This window comes from Bombina bombina, chromosome 3, assembly GCF_027579735.1.
Source record: "Bombina bombina isolate aBomBom1 chromosome 3, aBomBom1.pri, whole genome shotgun sequence".
NCBI classification, from domain to species: Eukaryota; Metazoa; Chordata; class Amphibia; order Anura; family Bombinatoridae; genus Bombina; species Bombina bombina.
Genome location: NC_069501.1, coordinates 116,486,765 through 116,504,578, shown reverse-complemented (window position 1 = coordinate 116,504,578; position 17,814 = coordinate 116,486,765). Strand labels below are relative to the sequence as shown.

General features: G+C 39.5%; 1 protein-coding gene across 1 annotated transcript in view; it reads right to left on the bottom strand.

Moving 5' to 3' along the window:
• The window catches only part of SYNJ1 (synaptojanin 1), a 364,762-nt gene that overhangs the window by 246,389 nt on the left and 100,559 nt on the right, over positions 1-17,814 (bottom strand). The window contains exon 3 of the mRNA XM_053705173.1: positions 9,310-9,396. Coding sequence (XP_053561148.1) covers positions 9,310-9,396 — 87 coding nt within the window. The remainder of the gene's footprint in view (positions 1-9,309; positions 9,397-17,814) is intronic.

Here is a 17,814-nt window from a genome sequence, read left to right as displayed (position 1 = left end):
AGAGGCTGCAGAGTTAGAAGCCGGTCCGTTCCTAAAATTGCGAAAGGAACGAAAATTAGACTTATTTTTTGCTTTGAAAGGCCTATCCTGTGGAAGGGCATGGCCCTTTCCCCCAGTGATGTCTGAAATAATCTCCTTCAATTCCGGCCCGAAAAGGGTCTTACCCTTGAAAGGAATATTAAGCAATTTTGTTTTGGACGACACATCCGCCGACCAAGATTTTAGCCAAAGCGCCCTGCGCGCCACTATTGCAAAACCTGAATTTTTCGCCACTAATTTAGCCAATTGAAAAGCGGCATCCAAAATAAAGGAATTAGCCAACTTTAGTTCGTGAATTCTGTCCATGACCTCATCATATGGAGTCTTCTTTGGAGCGAATTTTCTAGTTCATCGAACCAAAAAGACGCCGCCGTGGTGACAGGAATAATGCACGAAATTGGTTGAAGAAGGAAACCTTGCTGAACAAAAATCTTCTTAAGCAATCCTTCCAATTTTTTATCCATAGGATCTTTGAAAGCGCAACTGTCCTCTATAGGAATAGTTGTACGCTTAGCTAATGTTGAAACTGCCCCCTCTACCTTAGGGACCGTTTGCCATGCATCCCTTCTGGGGTCGACAATGGGGAACATTTTCTTAAATATAGGAGGGGGAACAAAAAGGTACACCTGGCTTCTCCCACTCCTTAGTCACTATGTCCGCCACCCTCTTGGGTATCGGAAACGCATCAGCGTGCACTGGGACCTCTAAAAATGTGTCCATTTTGCATAACTTCTCTGGAATCACCAAAGTATCACAATCATCAAGTGTAGCTAGTACCTCCTTAAGCAGAGCGCGGATATGTTCTAGCTTAAATTTAAATGCCACGATATCAGGTCCTGCCTGCTGAGAAATTTTTCCTGAGTCAGAGATTTCTCCCTCGGACAGACCCTCCCTCACTGCCAACTCAGATTGATGTGAGGGCATAACAGATAAATTATCCTCTGCGCCTACTTGCTCATCCTCTGTATTTAAAACTGAGCAATCACGCTTTCTAGGAAATGCTGGCAGTTTGGATAAAAGAGCTGCTAGAGAATTATCCATTACTGCTGTTAATTGTTGCATAGTAACAAGCATTGGTGCGCTAGATGTACTAGGTATCGCCTGCGCGGGCAAAGCTGGTATTGACACAGAAGGAGAGGATGATGAACTATCCCCACTACCTTCATTTAAAGAATCATCTTGGGCAACATTATTAAATGTGACAGTACTGTCCTTTTTGGACGCCATGGCACAATTCGCACATACATTTAATGGGGGAACTACCTTGGCCTCCATACACACAGAACATAGGCTATCTGAAGGTACAGACATGTTAAACAGACTTAGGCAGGTTTTTAATGCAGTAAAAACAATTTTAAACAAAACCGTTATTTCTTTATTTCTGAATGATAGAAAAAACTCAAAGAAATATCCGATCTTTATGAAATTTATAGCCCAGTGTCTTAATGCTTTGAAAGTATTGCACACCAATTTTCAAGCCACTTAACCCCTAAATGTCCAAACCGGAGCAAAAATAACAATTAACCGGTTAAAACACACTACAGTCCCTGCCACAGTCTTTGCTGCGGCGTTTACCTTCCTTAGGGGTTATTCACAACAGTAATAAGCCTCTCTGAAGTCCTTTACTAAGCCTCTGGACCTTCTACGTGAAGCTGCATGAACTGCCTAGTGAAAAGTAACTGCGCAACTGAGGCGCGAAAATGAGGCCTCCTCCCTCTGCATTCCAGAGTGAAGGGGCCTTTCTGACAAGATTAGGTGTCTAAACGGCTGCCAGGCGAAAATAAAGTTCCCCAAAAGTGATATGATAAAAACCAAGCAACTTAGCCCATAATAGTGTCAACCAGCATAGAGCCCAAGTTATAAGCCTTAATTCTGTTACTGAGTCTAAGAAAATGGCTTACCTATCCCAGAAGGGAAAACTGACAGTCTTCTAGCATTACAAAGTCTTGTTAGAAAAGCGACTGATCATACCTGAAGCAGATAAGCCTGCAAACTGTTCCCCCCAACTGAAGTTCTCTGGTTTCAACAGTCCTGCGTGGGAACAGCAATGGATTTTAGTTACTGGTGCTAAAATCATACTCCTCTTTTAACAGAAATCTTCATCACTTTCTGTTGTAGAGTAAATAGTACAAACCGGCACTATTTTAAAATAACAAACTCTTGATAGAAGAAATAAAAAAGTACAACTAACACCACATACTCTTTACCATCCCCGTGGAGATGCTACTTGTACAGAGCGGCAAAGAGAATGACTGGGGACCGGACACACCAATGTAGGAGAAATAACCTTAAGATTATAATGTATCTTAAATAGAAACTATCTTTAGAAAGATTGATTCTCAAAAATAGTTTTAATTTAAAAATAAAAATCCTATTTAAATTCAAGTTTGTTTTTTGTTTTGTTTTTAGAAATCATTGATTTTTATCCGCCCAGGTATATACCTTTAATTAGATTAATAAGATGTATTAAAATACAAATAAAAACAATAGTAATGCTACTACAAAAAACATAATTTATGCTTACCTGATAAATGTATTTCTCTTGTAGTGTATCCAGTCCACGGATCATCCATTACTTATGGGATATTCTCCTTCCCAACAGGAAGTTGCAAGAGGATCACCCACAGCAGAGCTGCTATATAGCTCCTCCCCTAACTGCCATATCCAGTCATTCGACCGAAACAAACAGAGAAAGGAGAAACCATAGGGTGCAGTGGTGACTGTAGTGTAATTAAATTTTAGACCTGCCTTAAAATGACAGGCCGGGCCGTGGACTGGATACACTACAAGAGAAATAAATTTATCAGGTAAGCATAAATTATGTTTTCTCTTGTTAAGTGTATCCAGTCCACGGATCATCCATTACTTATGGGATACCAATACCAAAGCTAAAGTACACGGATGATGGGAGGGACAAGGCAGGGATTAAGGGGAAGGAACCACTGCCTGAAGAACCTTTCTCCCAAAAACAGCCTCTGAAGAAGCAAAAGTAAAATTTGTAAAATTTTCAAAAAGTGTGAAGCGAAGACCAAGTCGCGGCCTTGCAAATCTGTTCAACAGAGGCCTCATTTTTAAAGGCCCAGGTGGAAACCACAGCTCTAGTAGAATGAGCTGTAATTCTTTCAGGGGGCTGCTGTCCAGCAGTCTCATAGGCTAGGCGTATAATACTCCGAAGCCAAAAGGAAAGAGAGGTTGCCGAAGCTTTTTGACCTCTCCTCTGTCCAGAATAAACGACAAACAGGGAAGATGTTTGACGAAAATCTTTAGTAGCTTGTAAGTAAAACTTCAAGGCACGGACTACGTCCAGATTATGTAAAAGACGTTCCTTCTTTGAAGAAGGATTAGGACACAATGATGGAACAACAATCTCTTGATTGATATTCTTGTTAGAAACCACCTTAGGTAAAAACCCAGGTTTGGTACGCAGAACTACCTTATCTGCATGAAAAATCAGATAAGGTGAATCACATTGTAAGGCAGATAGCTCAGAGACTCTCCGAGCCGAGGAAATAGCCATCAAAAACAGAACTTTCCAAGATAAAAGGTTAATATCCATGGAATGAAGGGGTTCAAACGGAACTCCTTGAAGAACTTTAAGAACCAAGTTTAAGCTCCATGGGGGAGCAACAGGTTTAAACACAGGCTTAATTCTAACCAAAGCCTGACAAAATGCTTGGACGTCTGGAACTTCTGCCAGACGCTTGTGCAAAAGAATAGACAGAGCAGAAATCTGTCCCTTTAAGGAACTAGCTGATAATCCTTTGTCCAAACCCTCTTGGAGAAAGGACAATATCCTAGGAATCCTAACCTTACTCCATGAGTAATTCTTGGATTCACACCAGTAAAGATATGTACGCCATATCTTGTGATAGATTTTCCTGGTAACAGCCTTTCGTGCCTGTATTAAGGTATCAATGACTGACTCGGAGAAGCCACGCTTTGATAGAATCAAGCGTTCAATCTCCATGCAGTCAGTCTCAGAGAAATTAGATTTGGATGATTGAAAGGACCTTGTATTAGAAGGTCCTGTCTTAGAGGCATTTTGGCAATCAGTCGAGGGAGCAGAGGACACGGTGGAAACACATAAGCCAGGTTGAAGAACCAAGGCACTGCTAGAGCATCTATCAGCGTCGCTTCTGGGTCCCTGGACCTGGATCCGTAACAAGGAAGCTTGGCGTTCTGGCGAGACGCCATGAGATCCAACTCTGGTTTGCCCCAACGATGAATCAATTGAGCAAACACCTCCGGATGGAGTTCCCACTCCCCCGGGTGAAAAGTCTGACGACTTAGAAAATCAGCCTCCCAGTTCTCCACGCCTGGGATATGGATTGCTGACAGGTGGCAAGAGTGAGTCTCTGCCCAGCGAATTATCTTGGAGACTTCTAACATCGCTAGGGAACTCCTGGTTCCCCCTTGATGGTTGATGTAAGCCACAGTCGTGATATTGTCCGACTGAAATCTGATGAACCTCAGTGTTGCTAACTGAGGCCAAGCCAGAAGAGCATTGAATATTGCTCTTAACTCCAGAATATTTATCAGAAGGAGTTTCTCCTCCTGAGTCCACGATCCCTGTGCCTTCAGGGAGTTCCAGACTGCACCCCAACCTAGAAGGCTGGCATCTGTTGTTACAATTGTCCAATCTAGCCTGCAAAAGGTCATACCCTCGGACAGGTGGACCCGAGACAACCACCAGAGAAGAGAATCTCTGGTCTCTTGATCCAGATTTAGCAGAGGGGACAAATCTGTGTAATCCCCATTCCACTGACTTAGCATGCATAATTGCAGCGGTCTGAGATGTAGGCGCGCAAATGGCACTATGTCCATTGCCGCTACCATTAAACCGATCACCTCCATACACTGAGCCACCGAAGGGCGCGGAATGGAATGAAGAATACGGCAAGCATTTAGAAGCTTTGATAACCTGGACTCCGTCAGGTAAATTTTCATCTCTACAGAATCTATAAGATTCCCTAAGAAGGAGACTCTTGTGAGTGGGGATAGAGAACTCTTTTCCTCGTTCACTTTCCACCCGTGCGATCTCAGAAATGCCAGAACTATCTCTGTATGAGACTTGGCAATTTGAAAGCTTGACGCCTGTATCAGGATGTCGTCTAGATATGGAGCCACCGCTATGCCTCGCGGTCTTAGAACCGCCAGAAGTGAGCCCAGAACCTTCGTAAAGATTCTCGGGGCTGTAGCCAACCCGAAGGGAAGAGCTACAAATTGGTAATGCCTGTCTAGAAAGGCAAACCTTAGGAACCGATGATGATCTTTGTGAATCGGTATGTGAAGGTAGGCATCCTTTAAGTCCACTGTGGTCATGTACTGACCCTCTTGGATCATGGGTAGGATGGTCCGAATAGTTTCCATTTTGAAAGATAGAACTCTGAGGAATTTGTTTAAGATCTTTAGATCCAAAATTGGTCTGAAGGTTCCCTCTTTTTTGGGAACCACAAACAGATTTGAATAAAAACCCTGTCCTTGTTCCGTCCGCGGGAACTGGATGGATCACTCCATTACTAGGAGGTCTTGCACACAGCGTAGGAATGCCTCTTTCTTTATCTGATTTGCAGATAACCTTGAAAGATGAAATCTCCCTTGTGGAGGGGAAGCTTTGGAGTCCAGAAGATATCCCTGAGATATGATCTCCAACGCCCAGGGATCCTGAACATCTCTTGCCCACGCCTGGGCGAAGAGAAAAAGTCTGCCCCCTACTAGATCCGTCGCCGGATAGGGGGCCGTTCCTTCATGCTGTCTTAGAGGCAGCAGCAGGCTTTCTGGCCTGCTTGCCTTTGTTCCAGGACTGGTTAGGTTTCCAGGCCTGCTTAGATTGAGCAAAAGTTCCCTCTTGTCTTGAAGCGGAGGAAGTTGATGCTGCACCTGCCTTGGAATTTCGAAAGGCACGAAAATTAGACTGTTTGGCCTTTGATTTGGCCCTGTCCTGAGGAAGGGTATGACCCTTACCTCCAGTAATGTCAGCAATAATTTCTTTCAAACCAGGCCCGAATAAGGTCTGCCCCTTGAAAGGAATGTTGAGTAATTTAGACTTTGAAGTCACGTCAGCTGACCAGGATTTGAGCCATAGCGCCCTACGCGCCTGGATGGCGAATCCGGAATTCTTAGCCGTTAGTTTAGTCAAATGAACAATGGCATCAGAAACAAATGAGTTAGCTAACTTAAGAGTTCTAAGCTTGTCAACAATTTCAGTCAATGGAGCTGTATGGATGGCCTCTTCCAGGGCCTCAAACCAGAATGCCGCCGCAGCAGTGACAGGGGCAATGCATGCAAGGGGCTGTAAAATAAAACCTTGTTGAATAAACATTTTCTTAAGGTAACCCTCTAATTTTTTATCCATTGGATCTGAAAAAGCACAACTGTCCTCAACCGGGATAGTGGTACACTTTGCTAAAGTAGAAACTGCTCCCTCCACCTTAGGGACAGTCTGCCATAAGTCCCGTGTAGTGGCATCTATTGGAAACATTTTTCTAAATATAGGAGGTGGGGAAAAGGGCACACCGGGCCTATCCCACTCCTTACTAATAATTTCTGTAAGCCTTTTAGGTATTGGAAAAACATCAGTACTCACCGGCACTGCATAGTATTTATCCAGCATACACAATTTCTCTGGCACTGCAATTGTGTCACAGTCATTCAGAGCAGCTAATACCTCCCCAAGCAATACACGGAGGTTCTCAAGCTTAAATTTAAAATTAGAAATCTCTTTTTTGACAAAATTTGAAATAACAGTGAAAAAAGGCAGTTACACTAACAAAATTTTTACAGTGTATGTAACAAGTCAGCAGAGCATTGCACCCACTTGCAAATGGATGATTAACCCCTTAATAACAAAAACAGAATAATAAATGACAAAAACGTTTTTTTAAACACAGTCACAACAACTGCCACAGTCTACTGTGATTGTTACCCTCCTCAAACACGACTTTGAAGCCTTTTGAGCCCTTCAGAGATGTCCTGTATCATGCAGAGGGAAGCTGAATGTCTCTGTCAGTATTTTTAGCTACACAGAAAAGCACTAAAATAGGCCCTTCCCACTCATATTGCAACAGTGGAAAGCTTCAGGAAACTGTCTCTTGGCAAAAATCAAACCAGCCATGTGGAAAAAAACTAGGCCCCAATAAGTTTTGTCACCAAACATATATAAAAACGATTAACATGCCAGCAAACGTTTTATATTACATTTTTATAAGAGTATGCATCTCTATTAATAAGCCTGATACCAGTAGCTATCACTGCATTTAAGGCTTTACTTACATTAATCCGGTATAAGCAGCATTTTCTAGCAAATTCCATCCCTAGAAAAATATTAACTGCACATACCTTATTGCAGGAAAACCTGCACGCCATTCCCTCTCTGAAGTTACCTCACTCCTCAGAATATGTGAGAACAGCAATGGATCTTCGTTACTTCTGCTAAGATCATAGAAAATGCAGGCAGATTCTTCTTCTAAATACTGCCCGAGATAAACAGCACACTCCGGTACCATTTAAAAATAACAAACTTTTGATTGAAGAAATAAACTAAGTATAAAACACCACTCTCCTCTTACGACCTCCATCTTTGTTGAGGGTTGCAAGAGAATGACTGGATATGGCAGTTAGGGGAGGAGCTATATAGCAGCTCTGCTGTGGGTGATCCTCTTGCAACTTCCTGTTGGGAAGGAGAATATCCCATAAGTAATGGATGATCCATGGACTGGATAAACTTAACAAGAGAAAAGGAGATTAAACATCTCAAGCTGCCTTCAGAGGCCAAAAAGCAAAATCTATAACCTTGGTTCTCAAAAATGTTGCAAATTGCGGACTATGGGGCCGAATTATCAAGCTCCAAATGGAGCTTGATGCCCATTTCAGCGCGAGCCTTCAGGCTAGCCGGAAACGGCAGTCTAAAGACAGCTGCTCCATAACTTGTCCACCTGCTTTGAGGCTGCGGGCATCAATCCGCCCGATCCTATACGATCGGGCTGATTGACACCCCCAGCGAGCCTCATTGCAGGGGGTGGCATTGCACAAGCAGTTCACAAGAACTGCTTGTGCAATGATAAATGCCGACAGCGTATGCTGTCGGCGAGCTGGCAGCTGCTATTTTTTTTGTTCAGAATGAGGCTCCTTTAAAGTCTATGGGGATTACGATCCTGTGTTTGAAACTTTGCAAAGTCTTTTTTCTGCATTTATCGATGTGCGGCAGACATGATACGCTACATCGTATCATGTCGGCTCGCACATTTATAAATCGGCCCCTATAGCTATTGATTTGAAGATTTTGCTTTCTGACCTAACTAGCGTGGGAGAGGCACAATGTTTATTTAAACGCAAGACCTGTTTTCTCAATCCTATGATTAAAGTGATTGTAAACTTTAAGTATTTGCTGCTAGTATATAAAATTACTATAAAAAATAAAAACAGGTGCACTTTCATTAATTTTTTAAGAAGCCTCTTTTCTAAAATATTTACCATCAGAAGATGGTAACCATCGCACCGTTCCTCTGCCCGCATCTCCTACTTTATTTAGTTGAGCGATGACGAATCCGGCTTCATCCAATCGTTGCATGCCCCATGAACTGGACTCCAAATGGGGCACGCAACGATTGGATGAAGCCAGATTCATAATCGCTCAGCTAAATAAAGTAGGAGATGCGGGCAGAGGAACAGCGCGATGTTTACCATCTCGAAATGTTAAATATTTTAGAAATGAAGAGTCTTAAAAAAAAATTTTAAGTGCCCCTGTTTTTTTTTTATAGTAATTTTATATACTAGCCAGCAAATACTTTAAGTTTAGAAATCACTTTAAGCTGATCAGATTGAATGCTATAAAACAGTTATGGCCAATTTCCTAACACATGGGGCACTAATCAATAGTTTGGAAGCCGTAAGAGGAGCATATTAAAAATGTATGATCAGTAGACAATTTTTTTTATACATTTCCTAAAATGTTAGTAGCACAGAGTCAGTTTTAGGTTCTGTCTGCTCTCAGAAGGCTTTGTTCACCCCAAAGTATACATTTTAGTTGGGGGGTTTTTTTTTTGGGGGGGGGGCACAAAAACTATGGCATGTGTTGTTAGTTCTGTTTTTTGCTGAAGGGCTGCACAAACCAGTGCCAAGAGCCACATGAAGCCCTTGGGCCACCAGTTGACCACCCCTGCTATAATACAAAAAGCATTTGTAGAACAGAAAAGAAAAAAACAACAAACACAATCATTAATCATACAGGTTAACAAATATACAGAAAGCAAAATGTGATCTTTTTCTTACCAAGGTTTAAACGTAGCACACCAAGCAGCCCATATGCATCAATGACTTTGCTGTACGTGCTCTTAATTGCTTCTTTTTCTGCTGAGGCTTAAAAAAAAAACACAGAATAACAATTATTTCTGGTTGTAAAATAATAGCAAGTCATATGGATGGGGTAAGGACCCAGGAGGTGGGTAGCTCATTTGGGAATAGGTTTCAGTAGTGGTTGTGAGAAATAATGCATTTTAATTTAAAGGGACATTAACTCCTTAAGTGCAGAGCCATTTCACACTTTTGTGCTAGAGTTGTTTGGTACTCACTGAATTTACACCTACATTTTAACTTGTTTTCTATGAAGTACCCACACAAATCATACCCACCATGCATTTTTAAAAAAAAAATATTTTTTGTTTGCACAAATAATATAAAATATGTGTGTAAGTGCGGGGGAGCATATTTTTTGTGTAATAGAGTACAGCGTACATGGTAAAGAGCGGCAAGGGAGTCATCATCTCCTAGATATTATTAATAATAATAATAATGTGCGTCGCAACGTTATCTTTTTACCATGCATAATTGAAAATTTTATTGAAAATTAGGAGTCCTTTAAGGAGACAAGACAAGTAACAAAGATTTGAGCGGATCAAAGCATAGCTAACACTAATAACATTCATGAGGTTAGGGATTAAGTAATTACGAACAGTAAAATAGAGAGTATTTAACAGCAGAAGAGCAGGCAAGAATGAATGTTATATAAGGGCTGGTAGTTCAAGACAGTTTGTTAAATGAGTGATATTTAAGGGATAACCAACATCAAAAGTATTTGACTCCACAGTGTGTGTGTAGGAGATGCATTAAAGGGACAGTTTACCCAAAAACTTTATATCCTTTCATTTGCTCCCAACAATCCATTTTACCTGCTGGAGTGCATTACATTGTTTACAAATAGCAAATTCAGCTATTTCTTTTGCAAAAAGAAGCATAAATTAGCAATTTCTCATACATTTCGTTTGCTTAGCTGGTATAACAAGTCATGGGGAACACATTCAGAGAACTGTCCCTTTAAGGTTGTAAATGTGATGATTATGTCGCATGGTCAACAAAAAATAAAAGTTGTTGAATGCTTTGCAAGAGTAAGTAATGCCCCTTTCTTAGTGAATTCTAGAAAAACATTAAACTCAGTAGCTAAATTACAGAACTGTGTAAAGATTACTTCTAATTTATTTGTATTTATTATTAGCATGAGGAAGAGAGATTACATAAACATTTAAAGAGACATGATCCCAAAGTCAGAGATCCTATGGTTGAATCTTAAAACAAAATACAATGCACAGTTATACCCTTTTCGCACAGCTGAAACCCACTTAACCTACCTGGGCATTCACATTTCTACTAACCCACAGCAATGGTACCAACAAAACATAACCCCTATTATCCACCAAATTAGAACTGATCTGACTTTCTGGCAAAACCTACTGCTCTCTTTAATGGGCAAAGTACATATCAAAATGATGGTCCTACCAAAGCTCCTATACCCAATGCAAATGCTTCCCCTTCTATTAAGACAGAGAGACATATCACTTCTTAATAACATGTTTCGCACCTTTCTATGGAAGGGGGGTAGACCTAGGATAGGCATACATAAGCTATATCTCCCATACTTGAAGGGAGGACTAGGCCTTCCAAACCTCCTTTATTATAGCTGGTCATCCCTGGCGAAGTTTGCGCTGGATTGGAAGCTGAATACCCAACACTTCTCCAGCGCTGACTTGGAAGGGGCCTCGATGATTCAGATGTCCCCCTCCTTTCTGCCGCACGCCACTTTATCTGAACTGCCAACAACTATTCAACACCACCCTATGTTTCGAGACATACTCTTGGGTTGGAGAGCAATGACTAAAGCCCTGACTTGGGACCCCAGTCACACTAAGGACCTCTCCATTGTGGGAAACCCTAGATTTCAACCTGGCTCAATGTACCCTGTCTTCACTACCTGGAAATCCTTGGGCGTGGATAACATAGATAAATTGCTAGACACCACCACTAAATCAGTTCTACCCTTTGATAACATATGCAGAAAATACTTAATTCCATACACTAGCAGATTTGACTACTTTCAAGTTTGGCACTACATCAACCACATCTTGCAAAACTGTGAGACGTTCTGGGATAGGTCGCCCTTGGCCCGGACGGTTACACAGTTTCAATTATGCAATTTTGCCATATCCCCCATCTAAAGTACACTGATACAGACCAAAATCCCTGCAGCACAGTCAAAACTTTTGGCAGTTTGGAGTAGGAAACTACATTACGCACCCTCCACCAAACTTATTTACGATGGCTTAAATCTCACATGGTCTGTGACTCTCGCAGCTGACCTTAGAGAGTCTCAGATAAGCGTTTTGTATCAGCACTACCAGACCCCAAGTAGATTAAGTAAATGCAGAAAAGACTTTTCTAATGTTTGTGGCAAGTGCTCTTACCCAGACCCAGATTTCCTACACTACTTGGTACTGCCCCAAACGTCATAGATACTGGAGCCAAGTATCTTTCTGGCTTTCCAGAATAACATCTAGGCCTGTCACCCTCACACATACTCTATTCTTGGACCGTTTGACGGTTATAGGACAGGATAAGAGGTTCTTAGTCAATTGTATAATTATAGCCAGAAAATGTATCTTCCACAAATGGCTTCATAGAGAAGTTCCATCCATCAAGTTCTTTAAGCAAATGATCCTGACAAACATGCTATGTGAACAATATGACACTTTATTTGATGTCAATACAAGAGTGGTACGCTTCATTGGCAAGTGGAGCCTATTTTTAACATCTCTAGATCACCCAACCCAAAAACAAATCCTTTATCCCTTTAAAAACACCATCTACATGATGGAGGCAAATCTTAGAGGTGAATGGACTGTCTGGTCTGACGGACCAAGTGCTTAAGAGGTCGCAAAAGATCTATGTGACAGCCACCAGAAATGTTATAATACCTTGTGACCAACCCATTGTGTGCTTTAATGGCTTAGCTAGAAACTGCAGCAATAGATAGATAAGTTTTTTTGGTATTTTTTGTTTGTTTTTGTATATCTTTATTTATCATACTGCAATACAAGATATTTTCATAAATCAACCACATCAAGTAAAGAGGCACACAAGACCTCTAAGACAAAAAGAAAAATTGGATTCTACTCAAGACATATATTCCTTATTATTGCATTTTACTATTTATCTAATACCACAACATAAAACAAAAGAAGGGAAAAAAAAAAAGAAAGAAACCAAACAACCTAACTGCCCAAAACCTCCGCTCTCCCTCATCTCTCCGTATCGTCGCCCTCATTATTAGAAAAAAGCCAGAAATTAGGTAAATGGCCAGCAAGCATTTGTGATTGGACATATGCCGTTTTCATAAGTGTTTTAACTATGGTACTTTGGACAACGGGTGTAAGAGATAAAATAAATACTTTCCAGTGTTTAAAAAACACTGCTATTCGGGCATCAGTTGTGTTTTGTAAGTTACATTGTTCCAATAAGCATTGTGCAATCAACGCGTTCTTAAGCTCTTTCAAGGTGGGAGCTAATTTAGCCTTCCATGTTAAGATCAAATTCCTACCAAGAAATATAATTAAGCTAATTAGTTTTAAGTTTCGCGCCACTCCTTGAAATTTAACCAAGAAAAAAATATCCAATGGCTGGATACGATAGTCCAATTTTAGAATGACATTCATCCAATACACTACCTTGGCCCAGAATTGTCCAATAGCAATATATAAGATCTGCAGTAAAAGAGCTACATCTAGAGCAAGGATTATTTGTCTTGTACCACTTGGATAACCTTGCCGGGGTCAAGTAGGTCATTACAGATTTTAATCTGTGATTCTCTCCAGGTCGTCATGACCCAACTTTTTTCCATTAATTTAAAGATATCTGTTATTGTGGAAAAAGAGGGGTCCACTTCGCCACTATATATTTTATTTGCTCTATAGAAGGCCTTTGATTAAGAATAGTATAGCTAACTTATATGTTAACTGTAGATATGCATAGAAATCATGCTTTGACAGACCAAATTGGTTACATAATTCAGTGAAAGTTAGAAGACTTAAATCTGAATCTAAGGTTTGTATAATATGTTCCAAGCCTTTAAAGGACCATTGTCTAAATGCCCCGTCCGTTAATCCTGGCAAAAAAATTGGGTTACCTGTAATAGGTAAAAATTTGGAAACATGTGGGGAACATCCCATCTCCCCACATATCTGCTGCCATGCTATAACAATATTCCTAAAAGTTATAAGTTGAAAAGGCAATGAAGGAAGGGAAGTAATTGGGCAATGTAAAATTGCGTTTAATCGAAAGGGGGCCACTAAGGATTCCCATACTAAGGAGGAAATTTGTTCTTGCTCTGTCAACCAGTCTATCACGATCTTACCACGCGCCGCTAAACTATATAATTGTATATTAGGAAGTGCAAGCCCTGCCGCTACCTTATTATTCATAAGGCGGGTCACCGAGATACGAGGTTTTGCATCTTTCCAGAGAAATTTAGAGCATGCCTTATTATATTCTATTATATACGCTTTACGTATAGGAATCGGGATATTCTGTATTAAATAGTATAGCTTTGGAAAGAATATTGTCTTTATTAGCATGACCCGCGCTGTTAGGGAATGGGAAGATTAACCCAAGCCTCCATATTTTTTTTTTACAAGCCATAAAACAATTCCGAAAATTCAAATTATACCATTCATCCAGGTTGAGGCTTAACTTAATACCAAGATATGTTATCTGCAAAGTTTCACTAAATGGATGCTTAATGTTATGCTCTTTTTTTATTTAGCCACAACAATTCCGACTTTGATAGATTAATTTTATAGCCTGATATTTTACCAAAGATTCTAATCATATCCAAAAGGAGAGGGAGATTTTTCTTTATGTTACTTAAAATAAGAGTAAATCATCTGCATACATTAATAACACCAGCTTATGACCCCCAATATGAATCCCCTCCAACTGCTGACGAAGCAAAAATCACCAGGGGTTCCAATGATATATTGAATAATAATGGTGAGAGAGGACCTCCTTGACGTGTACCCCATTTGTAATAATAAACGTTGTGAAATCTCACCATTAATGATTAAAGCTGACGTCGGGGTTGAATATATTCACCGAATAAATTCATTCGGATGTCCCGTCAGGCCAAACTACTCTAGGGAGAAAAATAGATGATTCCATGAAATCTGATCAAATGCCTTTCTCCACATCAACTGTTAATAAGGCAAGATCAGGAATATCTCTGTGCCTTAATGATCTAAATTTATTCCAGAAAAAATCCAACAGTGTCATTACCTTTTTGCATATACTTGGCTATATTCCTCCCTGACATAAAGCCTGCTTGTGATTCTCATGAATAATTAAGCCAAGATGGGGTTTTAATCTATTTGCCAAGATAGAAGTTAATAACTTATAGTCCGTATTTAGTACCGATATAGGCTGGTGATTCAGGATCTTTATTTTTCTTAGGGATAAGAGATATATTGGCGGCCGTAAAATAGGGGGAACACTTATTATTCTTAATAAAATAAAAATTAAATAGTTTCTCAAGGGATGGTACAATTTGATCTTGAAGAATCCTATAAAATTCAATAGGTAGACAATCTGGTTCAGCCGCCTTATTAGTCTTAGCATCCCTAATTGCTCCCAAAATCTCCTCTTCTAAAATAGGAGTATTGATCTCTGATAAAAATTTCTGTAGAAATTTTAGGGACCTTAATCTTCTCCCAAAAAAGTTTTTCCTTATCTATTCTGTATTCCTCCCGCCTATATAAATCTCTGAAATAATTCACAAACCCTCTGCTAATATCCACATTATTTGTACAGTATATCTTTCGGTACCATTTCTAATGGCTGCTATAATATTCCTATTGACTGCTTTTGTTATTTTAGCCAAAACTTTTGCGGACCTACCACCAAAACCCCCATAAAGTGCCATTTGTCTTTGCACTTCTTGCGTGGTTTTTTGCTTCAAAAACACATCCAGAGCCCTCTTGGTGTTTATATATTTATTCCAATTCCAATTAGAGCAAACCCCTAAGTATGCTCTGTAGGCATTTCTGACCTGGCTGGACATCTGAATCTCTCGTAATCTATATTTCTTTTTAAGCCGACACATATGTGCCTTAATTTTCCCTCTTAGTACGGCTTTAGCTGTTTCCCAAAATACCTCAGGTCTATCTATATATGCACTATTATAATTGACATATTCTCTCCATTGATTATTCAACCAGTTTTGAAAATCAATATTGTTCAACAAATGATTGGGGAAAAACAAGGTCTGATTTGTAGATGAATGCATACATGTTGCGTTAAGCATCAACATAATAGTAGCATGATATGAAATTATTATATCTCCAATCTCTGCTCTCCACTCTAATCCAATCAAAGGTTCTGCAATCAAAAATGTGTCGATCCTAGACAATGATTGATGTCCTTTTGACATACATGTGTAGGATCTCGAATCAGGATTCTGCGAACGCCAAATATCAATTAACCCGAGTTGTGAGCAAAATTTCTGCAAAATATGAACTTTCCTATCACGTATAAACAGAGGGGTCTTATTACTTCTATCAAGTATAGGATCTTCAACTAAGTTTAGGTCTCCTGCCACTATAAGGTTTTGACCTATATATTTATATAAAAGCAATGTCATATTACTCCAAAATACTCTATCCACCTTATTAGGACCATATATATTACAAAGAATGAATCGGTTTTTTATTATAGAATATCTCTAAAATTTGGAACTGACCTTCCTGATCTATAATGGAAGCTTCTATTTTATAATCTAAGGTTTTATTTAAAAAAATTATAAAAACACCAATAATATACCATATATATTCCATAATATAACATCTGCATTTAACATCTTCAATGCAACTCTTAGCCTGCAGCTCCACAAGTAAGCTTGTAAATTAACATAAATTAATATTAATATACATATATATTCCATGGGGGGGGGGGGGAAACCTTGCAACATAATCCAATAAAATTAAACATATAAAACCAAACTCCATCTTTAATTGATGTACTATCCAAACTACATGGTGTGTTATATATATATATATCTCAGTGTTACAATAAACCTAATTCCTTACAGAGAGAAATTGCTTCCTGAGTATTGTTTAATGTAAATGAAGTCCCTGACTTAGACACTATAAGTTTCGCAGGATAAACCAACCTGACATTATACTCTGCTTCCATGAATTTCGTAAAAAAAAAGGTGACACTTCTCTTCTTTTGGCAAGCGTCTCAGAAGAAAAGTCTTGAAAAATCAAGATCTTATGTGTGTAAATAAGAAGAGAGTTAAGTTTCCTATAATACTTTAAGCACAGCAGTTGGTCTTGATAATTAACACATTTAAAAATAATAGGTATAGGTTTAGATTCTGCATTATTATTATCTCTTAAATATCCAATTCTATGTGCTCTTTCTATTTGAAAAGCGACAGGAGGAGGCGGGATCAAGAGTGCCTGAGGCAGGGTAATAGAAACATAAGCCATCAGGTCCTGTGAGCCTACTGACTCTGGAAGGCCAATAACCCTCATATTATTGCACCATGACCGATCTTCAAGATCTTCAATTCTAGCTTGCAATAAAGAAATAGCCTTACTATGTTTAGTTATGATAGGGTCATTGCTATTTATTCTATCCTCCAAAGCGGACACCCTTATCTCTACCTTCTCAATTCTAGCAGTGAATTGTCGAATTTCACTTGTTAGACTAGAAATCTCAATTCTGATTTCTTTTTTAACAATATCTAGGTGAGGTGTGATCACTTTAGCCACCTCAGCAGCAAGCTCTGCCATATCATTAAGACCAATACCCGATAACCTTCACTCATGTGAAGTGTCTAGGGTGGGATCTGAAACCTTCGTACTACCCTTCTTATCCTTTTTAGGGGGCATGTTTGGAGAGGAACGTTTTTGGTGAGAGATATACCTATCCATTCACCTATGTGAATTCTTATGTGTCAATCTAAACAACAACACTACTGTGTGTGTGCAAGTTAGTGAGAAAATAAAAAATAAAAAAAAGTGAGGGCGCTTTATCTAGTACGCAGTGACTAATACCTTCTGCAGACTTCGCAGAGGAGTTGAAAACTTTGAAAATAACCTTGTGAAAAAAGGCCAATATACCTTAAATCTTATGCTTCTGTGTGTATGTGAATTAGTGCTAAATCAATCACACACAAAAAAAACAAAAAAACGTGTGTGCTTAATATACTTCTGGAAAAAAAAAAAAAGGGCAAATACTATAAATACAGTGAAATTATGTGACTCTCTCTTAGAAAAAGTAAAATACAGTGACCTTAAGGTTCCTAATTAAATAATATCTAATAAAGCATAGACCAAGCTGTACAAGTAGTTCAGGTCGCAAACCAACTAAATGAACCACAAAAGCAGTAAGAGCTTCACAGTAACAATTTAAATCAAATACTAGGTCATAGGCCTGAGACTTGGCAGATATTGA